The sequence below is a fragment of the Cyrtonyx montezumae genome, unplaced genomic scaffold, assembly GCF_038088225.1.
Source record: "Cyrtonyx montezumae isolate F1298 unplaced genomic scaffold, pur_monq_1.0 scaffold_35, whole genome shotgun sequence".
NCBI lineage: Eukaryota > Metazoa > Chordata > Aves > Galliformes > Odontophoridae > Cyrtonyx > Cyrtonyx montezumae.
Window position 1 is genome coordinate 1,430,048 of NW_027072040.1, and position 11,599 is coordinate 1,441,646.

An 11,599-nucleotide genomic window follows, 5' to 3' on the forward strand; every position below is an offset into this window, starting at 1 on the left:
CAACCACCCCACAGCCCGGGCTGCTCAGTGCTGCTGCACCCCAGCCCTGCAAGGTTGGGGTACCGGGCTGCGTCCCCACCCCCAGCAAAGCCACGAGCACTGTGCCGTGTGTGTGTGTGTGTGTGTGTGTGTGTGTGTGTGTGTGTGTGTGTGTGTGTGGCCAGGAGCGCATTGTCCTCGCTGGCGGACGGGCGCTGCTCTGCGCTGTCACCGCTGCCAGCCGGTGCTGCCGCCGGTGCCGGTGCCGGTGCGGGGCTGCGGGCGCACACCGGGATGCTGCCGTACCGGCTGTGCCTTGCCAAGGCCTGGAGCAGACGGCCAGAGGAAGGCTTTGAATGAGAAGTCTGTATTAATGCAGCTCCCTGGGCGGCTGGCTGCAATTGTGCCGCTGCGAACACGGAGGTTTCTGTGCCGGAGGAGGAGGAAATTGTATTTATACCTCGGGAAGCACTCGTGCGAGGAGAGCACCCGGGAGCTGCGATCACACTGAAAGGTAACGGGGCCGCTGCGTAACCCCAGAGCTGGGCACCCCCCCGTCCCCGTCCCCCACCGCCTCGTGCAGAGCAGTACCCGCAGTGCCGGGACAGCCGAGCCCCGCGTCCCAGCAGCAGTGACACAGATGTGACCGTTCGGTGCCACGTGGGAACCCAGCAGCGGTGCGGGGGTCCCGGCTCGTCCGTGCCCCACCGCGCGCGGGGGATCCCCGCGATCTGCACGGGGAGTGTCCCCCCAGGGGGGGGTGGCACCGAGCCCTGTACCCAACCTGTGCGGAACCCGAAAGTGCGGGATCTGAGCCCAAAAAGGAGAGGCTGCGGCTCAGAGGGGTCCGTCCCGGGGCTGGCAGTGCTGTGCCGCCGGTTTGGCACGGGGACATCGCGTGCGGTGGGCGCAGGGCTCCGGTTCTTGGAGGGGCACAGGGACGGAATGACAGCGCGAGGTGTCCCCATGTGTCCCCGGGAGGGGGCGGCTGATGGCTACGGGGGGACGCGGGGAGGGTCCTTGGAGGGTGGCAGGGGGCTGACAGCGCGGCTGTCCCCGGCTGACAGATGGGGACGGACCCGGTGCCCGGTGCATCCCGCAGTGCGGGGCTGGGGACGGTGACGGGCGAGTCCCGGGGGCTGCGGGCGGGGCCGGGGGTGGTGCCGGGGGTGCTGGTGCCGGGGGTGCCGGTCCCGGTGCCGGGCGGAGACCCCGCGGGCTGCGGGCGGTGCCGGCCCCGCCGCGGTATAAAGCGGCCGCGCGGGCCGGGCCGGGCGCACAGCGGCGGCGGCGGCGGCGGCCGGGGCGAGCGGTACCACCGACACCGGTACCAGCACGGTGAGTCCCGGTACGGTCCCTCCCCTCCTCCCTCCCAGCCCCGCCGGTCCCGGCCCGGGGCTCCCCCGCCCCCGCGGCTCTGCAGGAACATCCCCCAACCCCCACACCCCCTCCACTCCCGCGGCGCGGAGCGGAGCGGAGCCGGCACCGGGGGCTGCGGGGCGGGGGAGGACCGGGAGCGGAGGGGCACTGCGGAGCCCCCGGGAAGTGCCGCCCACCCCTGCCCGCTCCCGCACCCCCGGGCTCCCCCGGCCCCGCGGCGCTGTCCCGGTCCCACAGTTGGGATGGGGGCTCGGGAGGGGCCGAGCTGGGTCCCGCCGTGCGAGGACCGGGGCTCCCGGGGCCGTGCCTCCCCCCCGGGGTCAGCCAGCTGCCCGTTGTCCCCGTGCCCTTCCCTGTCCTCCAGCCTGGCCCTGCAGGGCTGCGGGTGGGGAAATCCCAAAAGCGTTTTCTGCGGGGGAGATGAAGTGCACGTGGGCTGGGAGACCACCGCCTGCATCGTGCTGTCCCCTGGGTGGTGGCCGTGCCCTGACTGTCCCATCTCACCCAGATGCCAGTGAGCCTCTCCACGGCGCTGCGTGTCGTCGGGACCAGCCTCTTCGCCCTGGCGGTGCTGGGGGGCATCCTGGCCGCCTATGTCACTGGGTACCAGTTCATCCACACGGAGAAGCACTACCTCTCCTTTGGGCTCTACGGGGCCATCCTGGGGCTGCACCTCTTCATCCAGAGCCTCTTTGCTTTCCTGGAGCACCGACGCATGCGGGCCGGGGGACGGCCGGTGCGGTTGGGCCGCTCGGTGGCCCTCTGCATCGCCGCCTACCAGGAGGATCCCGACTACCTGAAGAAGTGCCTGCACTCCGTCAAGCGCATCGCCTTCCCCGACCTCAAAGTGGTGATGGTGGTGGACGGCAACGGCCCCGACGACACCTACATGTTGGACATCTTCCACGACGTGATGGGCTCCGAGCGCGCGGGCAGCTACGTCTGGAGGAGTAACTTCCACGCGCGGGGCGAGGGCGAGACGGAGGCCGGGCTGCAGGAAGGGCTGGCCCACGTGCAGGCTCTGGTGCGCGGCACCACCTACTCCTGCATCCTGCAGAAGTGGGGCGGGAAGCGCGAGGTGATGTACACGGCCTTCCGGGCACTTGGAGACTCCGTGGACTACATCCAGGTGGATGTGGGGGCCGGGTGGGCGGGGGGACATGCGGGGTGACGTGGGGACCCATGGGGCTGCACGGGAGCGCTCTGTGTCACCTCCTCGGTGCATCCCCTGCAGCATGCAGGTGTCACCTGGGACACAGAGCAGCACCGCATGGGGCCCGGACCCCCGTGCCTGGGCTGGGGTCAGCTGGGGTGTCCCACCGTGATGCTGCTGACCAGGACGGGGTGTCCTGGGGCAGTGTTGTCCGGCTCCGCAGAGCACTCCGCTCCCCTCACCGCCCGCTGCTCTGCAGGCCCTGCCTCGTCTCGCCGGCCGTGGCTCGGGCTTGCCCGGCTGGGGCTGGGCCGTCTGCCGGGCGTGTGTGGGTGGTGAAGCGGGGTTCGACGTTGCCTCTGCCCCCAGGTGTGTGACTCAGACACGGTGCTGGACCCCGCCTGCACCGCCGAGATGCTCCGCATCCTGGAGGCCGACCCCCGCGTCGGCGGCGTGGGCGGCGATGTCCAGGTATGGTGAGGGGCGGGGAAGGGGCACACGGGGGTACCGGGCTTGTGTTGGTGGCACTGACCCCATCTCTTCTGCAGATCCTCAACAAGTACGACTCATGGATCTCCTTCCTGAGCAGCGTGCGGTACTGGATGGCCTTCAACGTGGAGCGTGCCTGCCAGTCCTACTTCGGCTGCGTGCAGTGCATCAGCGGCCCGCTGGGCATGTACCGCAACGCGCTGCTGCAGCAGTTCCTGGAGGACTGGTACCACCAGACCTTCCTGGGCACCAAGTGCAGCTTCGGGGATGACCGGCACCTCACGAACCGCGTGCTCAGCCTGGGCTACCAGACCAAGTACACGGCGCGCTCGCGCTGCCTGACGGAGACGCCGACGCGCTACCTGCGCTGGCTCAACCAGCAGACCCGCTGGAGCAAGTCCTATTTCCGCGAGTGGCTCTACAACGCGCTGTGGTTCCACAAGCACCACCTCTGGATGACCTACGAGTCGGTGGTGACCGGCTTCTTCCCCTTCTTCCTCATCGCCACCGTCATCCAGCTCTTCTACCGCGGGCGCATCTGGAACATCCTCCTGTTCCTGCTGACGGTGCAGCTGGTGGGCATCATCAAGGCCACCTACGCCTGCTTCCTGCGTGGCAGCGCCGAGATGATCTTCGTCTCCCTCTACGCCCTGCTCTACATGTCCAGCCTGCTGCCCGCCAAGATGTTCGCCATCGCCACCATCAACAAGTCGGGCTGGGGCACGTCGGGGCGCCGCACCATCGTGGTCAACTTTGTGGGGCTGCTGCCGGTGTCGGTGTGGGCGGCCGTGCTGCTGGGCGGCCTGGCCTACACGGCCTTCAGCCAGGACCTGCTCAGCGACACCGAGGTGGCCTTCCTCGTCTCGGGAGCCGTCCTCTATGCCTGCTACTGGGTGGCCTTGCTGACGCTCTACTTGGCCATGGTGGCCCGGCGCTGCGGCAAGAGGCAGGAGCAGTGCGGGTTGGTCTTTGCTGAGGTGTGAGGACACCGTGGGTCCCCTTGCAGTTGCTGTTGACCCAGCAGTGGCCATCCGGCTGCAGCTCCCTGTGTCCGGCGCCCTGAGGTCAGCGTTTGTGATCAAGTCTCGCTTTTTTTTTCTTTTTATTGCGGTCGTTTTTCTTTTTCTTCCCTTTTTTAATTATTTTTAAGTAAGTGTTCGTTGTTTTCTGTAAGACTCAGCCCAATGGGTGCTAGCAGCCACGCCGGGGCTGTCCGGAGCTGTGCTTGGCACAGCCTTGGTGCTGCAGGGTCCCTCCCTGTGCCACGCTGAGCATTTCGCTGCCTTGGTGAGGGCACAGCGGGAGCTCCGCTGGTTGGGCTCCCCCCGCCCCGCTGGGCCCCATCCTTCGGTGCTTTTCTGGGGCCCCTGATGTTCCCCCGTGGTACTGTGGAGGAAGGGCCCCAGGAGTCCAACCAGGTGCTGAGCTGTGGTGCTCAATGCTGCTGGGAACCTATGAACCTATGGGGTTGCTGCACCCCAGGATTATTTCCCCACCATCCCTGTGCAGCCTCTGCGTGGGCAGGAGCCGGCTGCAGGCTCAGCCCCCCTCCCTGCCACGATTTAGGGACAGAAATCGGATTTCATCCCAACATTGGCACCACATCCCTCAGGTGCTGTGCCAATGCCAGGCACCACTGGCTGGTGCTGCCAGCTGGGCCCACCCACGGGGGCTCAAGCATCCCCTGCTCTGTCCCCATGGAGCAATGAATGTTCCCCAGAAGTCCCCCTCCACCCCCATCCCCCCACGGCTGTGTATGTGCAGGCATGTACCCACAGCTCCCACCAACTCCTTTCTGGGGATCTGGCTGCCCCAGGAGGGCAGCTCCTCTGTTGTGTTTTGCCAAAGAGAGAGTGGGGGGGGGGGGGGAGCACTGGCACCCCACTTTTGTGCCCACAGCTTGGGCAGAAGCAGGAAAACCCAGGCCGTGGGTCAGCTGAAGCGTGGGCTGGGGGTGGCCCGGCCAGCCCACGCCCCCATAAAGCTAACCACGTCCCATAGGCTCCATGCCAGCTGCCTTCTCCACCGCCCCTCCTCTGCCCCCTAGCTCTGGAAGCGAGGAGGGAACCTGGCATCCGTCTAGACAGCGAGGAGGTGCTGGGTTTTGGGCCCGGGCATGCAGAGAAGGGCGGGGAGAGCCAGTTCCCAGCCTTTCCCTGCCCGCTAGGTTCCCCTGGGTATTTACCCACGGCTGTCTCCCCTGGGCCCTCTTTTTAGGGCTAGAACCTTTCTACAAGTCAGGCTTTTTATTTAAGATGGGATTTTTTAGGAGACTTTTGTAGCTCTTTTCGTATTTACACTTTATTGCTGATTGTTTGTAAATCTATTTATTTTTTAACCCATATTTTTTTCATATTTTGAGAGGTCTGTTTTTTATATCCTGGTGGATTTGACACAATAAAGACTTGCACAGAGAAAAAAAATGGTGTCATCTCTCCTTCCCCTGCCCAACTCCACGTGGGCTCCCAGGTCTGGGGAGACTTGAGGGTGGAAGGTGCTAAAACAGAGGAGGCAGACCCTGTCTGCAGCTCTGTTGGCTGCAGGGGTGACTTTAGAAGGGAACACAGGGGTGGCAGCCAGCTTGAGAGTGAGCCCAAACCATCCTGGCACAGGCAGGAGGATGGGCAGAGCTGGCAGCACAGCTGAGTTCTGGTGCTTGAGGTGGTGCTGGTGGCAGTCATGTGCAGCCCCCTGTGGGGGCACAGCCTGGTCCTGCAGGATGCCCCTCACCTAAGGTGGGGAGAATTCATGCCCCATCTGTCCTAAGCAGTGTCACAGCAAGGGGACAGCATTGCTCCCATGGCAGCGAGTCTGTGTCCTTACACCTTCTTGGGCACGTTGGTGATGATGGGCTTGGGCCTCGTTTTGAAGAGCAGCTTGGTCTTGATGAGGGCAGTAACAGTGTAGTGTGTCCCCGCAGGGTCGGCTGCCTGCTTCATCAGGACAGCAAAGGGCTTCTCCAGCTGCACCACCTTCCCATAGAGGATGTGGTGGCCCACAATGAGCACGGGGATGCCCTGCGTGGGAGGAATGGGGTGAGATCAGCCCCACGGGCACCTCCACCCCACATCCGGGGCTCAGAGGGCTGCTCACCTCACGGGTATAGTGCAGGTCTCCCAGCAGACTCCCGGGCAGTGCACCGCCATCGCGTGGCTCCACCTCTCCCTGCAGCTCCACCAGCACCCATTGCTCCAGGCTGCCTGCACCAGCACTGCCAGGGAGAGGAGTGGTGTCACCCACCGGGCATGAGGCACCTGAGCACGGCAGGACCAGGCCCGCACTCACCTGGAGATGATGACCTGCACCATAGTGTGGGCTCTGAAGAGCTGCCGTCACTAAAAGGGGACGGATGGGATGAGCCCTCAGCTGCTGGGTGGCATTGGGACCACCATCTCCTCGAACCCACGCCCTGAACCCTCCCACATTCCCTGTGCCATGTTCCTTTCCTATATCCCAGTGAGTCTGCTATGCCCAAGGTTTCCATACCCTCAGCTCCACGCCCCAAAGCCCCACTACATTCAACTGCCTCCTGCGTTGTGCTTCCCCCCCACATCCCGAATCCCCCCCGTGCTGAGCTCCCCCGTAGCCCCCACCAAACCCGCAGAGCCCCCAGCACCACACCCCCACCACATCCAGCCGCTCCCTACGCCTTAACGTCCCCCTCCCATGCCCTAAATCCCTCCCCACGCCCTCACCCCACCGAACCCTCTGTGCCCAAAGCCCCGCACCCCAAACCCTCACCGTGCCCAGCCACACCCCCCACCTCGGGGCTCCTGGACAGCGAGATCTCGCCCTTCCCCACACCCCCAGCCCTCCCCGCCGCGCTGTCCGTGCCGGTTACATCCCGCCTCGCCCCGCTCCCACCTCCCGGCCCCGCCGAATCTCCCGCCCTTCTGCTCCGCGCTTTCCGCTTCCGGGCACAGAGGTCACTTCCGCTTCCGGGAGCGCCGCGCCGCACGTGGGGCCCGGCGGGGCGGAGCGGCACCGGGAGCGGCGATGGGGGAGTTTGAGGTGCACCGCGTGCGGTTCTTCGGGCTGGTGCCCGCCGGCGTGCGCTGCATGGCGTACCACGACCGCGGCCGCCGCCTGGCGCTCGCCCGCACCGACGGCGCCGTCGAGGTGTACAACTTCGCCGCTAATTATTTCATGGAGAAGGTGGGCGGCGGCCGGGGAGCGAGCTGAGGGGGAACCGGGAGGACGGGGCTGGGTGGTCGCGGGGGAACGGGAGGGACCGGGTGGTGGGGAGTCTGGGGGGGAAGGCAGGAGAAGGGAACGGGGCAGGAGTGGCGGGCAGGGAACCGCCGGGAGAGCTGGACGGGCTGATAGAGGAGAATGGGAATTAGTGGGGGGGGGGGGGGGGGGGCTGGGGGGGAAACCTGGTAGTGTGGCAGCGGGGAACCGGGAAGAGCCAGCCTGGGGTGGGAATAAGGACTTGGGAGGAACCGGGCTGACAGGGGAGGACCAGCAGAGAACCAGGGGTTGTGGGGTTAGGGGCGGATGCAGGTGGAACAGAGCCGCGGTGGTGGGGCCTTTTCCCCCAGGCCATCCCCGGGCACCAGGCACGCTCGGTGGAAGCGCTGTGCTGGGCAGCAGGGGAGCGGCTCTTCGGGGCCGGCCTGAGCGGGGACATCACTGAGTATGACCTGGAGCGGCTGCGCCCGGCCCGAGCTGTCGATGGCTTCGGGGGACCCATCTGGAGCATGGCTGCCAACAGCGACGGCACGCGGCTGGCGGTGAGCAGCCAGGATGGGGACAGCAGCTGGGATGGGCCCCACAGGGGCAGAGGAGCTGCCACCCCCAGGAGCTGATCCTTCCCCTCCTCCTCTCCCCCAGATTGGCTGTGAGGACGGCTCGGTGAAGCTCTTCCAGGTGGTGCCTGGCGGTGTTCAGTTTGAGAAGAACCTGGACCAGCGGAAAGGTGAGTGGGGAGGGCTCTGTGGGGCCGTCCTCTTGTCTGCTCCATGTGCCATCCCGGTTACCGAGAGGCTCCTGTGCTCTGGTGCACTCCTGGAGCTTTCTTCTCCATAGGGCGTGTGCTGTGCCTCTCCTGGCACCCCTCGGGGACACACCTGGCAGCTGGCTCCATCGACTTTCTCCGTGTGCTCGATGTCCGCTCAGGTAATGAAGTGTCCTGGAGAAGGGCACTGCTCCTCAGAGCAGCCCTCGGGGGAGCCTGGGGTGCACCCTGTCCTGGGGCACCATCAGCAGTGCTGAGTCCATGCTTTGGGGGATGTCTTGCTTGTCTCCCAGCCTGGGAGTCCTGCAGCATGCAGATGGAACGGATGAGGTGGGGAGCGTGAAGTTATCCCACTCTCTCCTTATCTTGAATAACCCTTCCCTACCTCAGGTCGGACCACCCAGAGGATCATGGTGAACTATCACGTGCCAAAGCCCAGGAAGCAGGAGTGCGTCGTGTGGAGCATCGCCTTCCTGTCGAGTGGCACCGTCGTCAGCTCGGACTCTTTTGGGAGAGTGCAGTTCTGGGACTGGGAGCGAGGGACACTGCAGGACTCCCACACCGTCAGCACCTCAGCTGCCCTCTCCCTGGCTGTGTCAGAGGTGAGGTCACCCTGAGCTGGGACAGCAGTGCCAGCACGCAGGTGGTGTCCATTGCTGTGCTCCGTGAGCCCCAGCCCTCTTTTTCTCCCAGGAAGAGGATAGCATTGTGGTGGGCACCTCGACGGGGGCCACCTACCAGCTGCAGCTGCTGCCAGTGAAGGTGGGCAGCCAGGAGAAGCGCTGGGTGAGGACAAAGCCGTTCCAACATCACACCCATGACGTGCGAGCTGTGGTGCACACCCCGATGGCTCTCATCTCTGGAGGTATGGGCTGCAAGGGGAAGCTCAGTGGGTGGTGTTCCCCCCACCAATAACTGCTTGTCTGAGCTCCACTTGGTTTCCAGGCCTGGATGCCCAGCTGGTGATCCGCCCGCTCATGGAGAAGGTGCAGAAGAAGAGCTACGAGGCCGTGCTGCGGAAATTCATCCTCCCCCACGTGAGTGTGGCCCTAAGAAGGGTCCCATGTCAGCTCCTGGGGGCACGAGGTGAGCTCTGTGGGAGCAGCCAGGCCCTGCCTGCCCCTCTGGGGTCCCCTCCTGGCCCTGGCACGCCTGCAGGCTCCTGTGGTACAGTGAGATGGAGAGTTGATGAGCCTGTCCTGCTGGTCCTGCTGCGGCTCCCTCTCCTGGTTCTCATCCCACAGAACCTGAGGTGTTCCTTGCTGGCAGCCCAAGCTGTTGTGGTTTTGGCCCAGCCCTTTCTCCCATGCTGTGGTCCATGACAACGTGCCCATTTCTGCCCGCAGCGACGCCTCGTCTCCTGTGCCAGGAAAGCTCGGCTCCTCCTCTTCCAGTTCTCCCAGCACCTGGAGCTCTGGAGACTTGGCTCTACTAATAAAACTGGTACATCTGTGGGTGGCTGGTGGGTACAGACCTCTGTGTTTAACCCTGGGGCAGTGTCTGGAGGACTGCAGGGTGCAAGCTGCTGGGGCAGCAGGGGAATGGTGCAGCCCTGCTCTGCTTGTGGCTGTTACCCAGCATGGTGCAGGGCCGTGGTGCTGCTGGCAGCGTACTCTTCCTGCTGAGCTGAGTGGTGCCCTGGGGAGCTCAGCCTCAAGGTGGCTGGGGAAGGGTCTGGGTCCCTTCTGGTGTCTGGCACCGCTCCCCCTGGGTTCCCTGACACTCTCACCACAACCTGTTTGAATTCTGTTGTTGCTGATGCTTGGTTATCACGGCAGGAAAGGATGGAGAGGTCCTTCCTGTGAGCCGCATGCCAGAGCACCTCCTGCAACTCAAGAGCAAGGTAAGGGCTGGCACCTGTGCCTGGCAGCTCTGCTTCCTCCAGTGGCTAAGCTGAGGTGCCACTGCCTGCCGAGGAGGCTCAGCAGACCCCGCTCAGCACTTCCACATCCCCAGGGTCCTGAGCACATCTACTGCAGCTGTGTCTCACCCTGCGGCAGCTGGATCACCTACAGCACTGCCTCTCACTTCCACCTCTACCGCGTGCAGCACGAGGGCGACAGCATCAGCGTCAAGAAGGTGGGGGCTGGGGGGGCTCACGGGGAGCTGGGGCTGCTGGTGGCACAGTGCATGGGTCAGCAGCAGTGTGACTGCTGGTGCTGCCTTCTCCCTCTGCAAGGTTCCTGGCGTGCCCAAGCTGCTGCTCCCAGCCTACCAGCTGCAGTGCTCTTCTGACTCGGGCAGACTCTTCATCGGCTCCGACAGAGGCTCTGTCCATGTGGTGCAGCTGCTGGAACCAGGGGGCTGCAAACACCTGCACACGCTGCGCCCGCCTGCAGGTGGGGAGCAGGCACCGGGGCTCCTGTGGGCACAGAGTGCTGCCCTAGGTCTGGGACGCTTTGGGGTGGTTTAAGGGTTGCTCGTGTCTGTGTAGCATTTGTGTGCGGTGTTGTTCAGGGACCCGGGAAGCTGTCTACCTGTTGGCAGCGAGTGCTGATGGCAGCTGGCTGGCTGCGGTCAGCGGGGACTGGGAGGTGCACGTCTACAGCCTGAAACACTTCAAGGTACAGGAAGGGCTCTGTGTGGGGCCCCCTGCGCTGTCCCTAGAGCTGGGCACAGGGGGAGGTCCCGGGGGGGGGGGGGTGGACACGTGGTGCAGTGTTGTCCTTCTGCCTTTCAGCACCACTGCACGGTGCCCACCTACAGCTGTGCAGTGACAGCCCTCGCCATCCACCCCGCCACCAACAACCTTGTTATTGCCTACTCGGACCAGCAGGTGGGAGCTGTGCCTGCAGCAGCCCCGTGCTGCTTGGGACTGGCTGTGTGCTGGCACTGGGCTGACGCTGGGAACCCATCCCATGTCATCTCCTGCCCCACAGATCTTCGAGTTCAGCATCCCTGAGAAGCAGTACACGGCCTGGAGCCGTATGGTGCAGAACAGAGGGCTGCACAGGCTGTGGCTGGAGAGGGACTCGCCCATCACCCACATTGCCTTCAACCCCAAGAACACCTCCCAAATCCTGCTGCACGACATCTACATGTTCTGCGTGCTCGACAAGTCCCTGGTGAGCTGCTGGAGCTGCCAGGGGCTGCTCGTGCTGGCACAAAGGGAAAGGGCAGGGGGTGGGCAGCACTGCAGGGGGTGGGCACAGGGCTTGGTGCCTGAGCTGCAGCACTGACGCCAACTGTGCCCACAGCCCCTGCCCGACAACAACGCCCTGCTGGTGAACCAGAGCACCCTGAAGCAGCTCTCAGGGCCCGCCCGGCAGCGGCAGCTCCACGCCTTCAAGATCTGCAAGAAGTTCCAGGTGGGCAGCGGGGCCCCAGCGTGCATCTCACCCCCGGGATTGCCCCCAGCACCGCCTCCCGCGGGGCTCCGCCGGGTTCCCGTTGCTCACACCGCTGTGCCCGCAGCCGCTGCTGTTCGCGGACCTCCTGGACGAGCGCTGCCTGGTGACGGTGGAGCGGCCCGCCCTGGACATCAGCGCCGAGCTGCCGCCGCCCGTGCAGCAGAAGAAGTTCGGCACTTAGCCCCGGCCGCGGCAATAAACGCGCTGTTCCCACGCCGCGGCCCGCGCCTCGTCCTTACCGGGAGCTCCCCGTTCCCCCCCGCCGCCGCCTCCCCCTCCCACCAATCGGAA

The 11,599-nt window shown here is 65.1% G+C and overlaps 3 protein-coding genes across 4 annotated transcripts; 2 read left to right on the top strand and 1 right to left on the bottom strand.

The window, feature by feature from the left end:
* Positions 1 to 1,867: 1,867 nt before the first annotated feature.
* Positions 1,868 to 3,993, top strand: HAS3 (hyaluronan synthase 3). Its single transcript, XM_065745346.1, has 3 exons — positions 1,868 to 2,488; positions 2,882 to 2,983; positions 3,061 to 3,993. The coding sequence occupies exons 1-3, from the start codon at positions 1,868 to 1,870 to the stop codon at positions 3,982 to 3,984; spliced, it is 1,647 nt and encodes a 548-aa protein (XP_065601418.1). The 3' UTR covers positions 3,985 to 3,993.
* Positions 3,994 to 5,653: 1,660 nt separating this feature from the next.
* Positions 5,654 to 6,554, bottom strand: CHTF8 (chromosome transmission fidelity factor 8). Its single transcript, XM_065745319.1, has 3 exons — positions 6,488 to 6,554; positions 6,095 to 6,336; positions 5,654 to 6,018 (listed from the first exon to the last, which is right to left on the bottom strand). Exons 1-3 carry the CDS (start codon positions 6,552 to 6,554, stop codon positions 5,821 to 5,823), a joined length of 507 nt encoding a protein of 168 aa, XP_065601391.1. The 3' UTR covers positions 5,654 to 5,820.
* A 440-nt stretch (positions 6,555 to 6,994) lies between these two features.
* UTP4 (UTP4 small subunit processome component) lies at positions 6,995 to 11,521 on the top strand. 2 transcript variants are annotated; one of them, XM_065745281.1, is made up of 16 exons: positions 6,995 to 7,156; positions 7,543 to 7,734; positions 7,835 to 7,919; positions 8,030 to 8,114; positions 8,344 to 8,560; positions 8,652 to 8,823; positions 8,904 to 8,995; positions 9,305 to 9,409; positions 9,742 to 9,801; positions 9,915 to 10,037; positions 10,138 to 10,297; positions 10,416 to 10,522; positions 10,639 to 10,734; positions 10,838 to 11,023; positions 11,156 to 11,266; positions 11,373 to 11,521. In XM_065745281.1, the coding sequence occupies exons 1-16, from the start codon at positions 6,998 to 7,000 to the stop codon at positions 11,487 to 11,489; spliced, it is 2,067 nt and encodes a 688-aa protein (XP_065601353.1). In that variant the 5' UTR covers positions 6,995 to 6,997; the 3' UTR covers positions 11,490 to 11,521. The 2 variants fall into 2 exon arrangements, with proteins under 2 accessions (XP_065601353.1, XP_065601354.1); XM_065745282.1 differs by having other exon boundaries at positions 9,305 to 9,401; positions 9,737 to 9,801.
* The last annotated feature ends 78 nt before the right edge of the window (positions 11,522 to 11,599 follow it).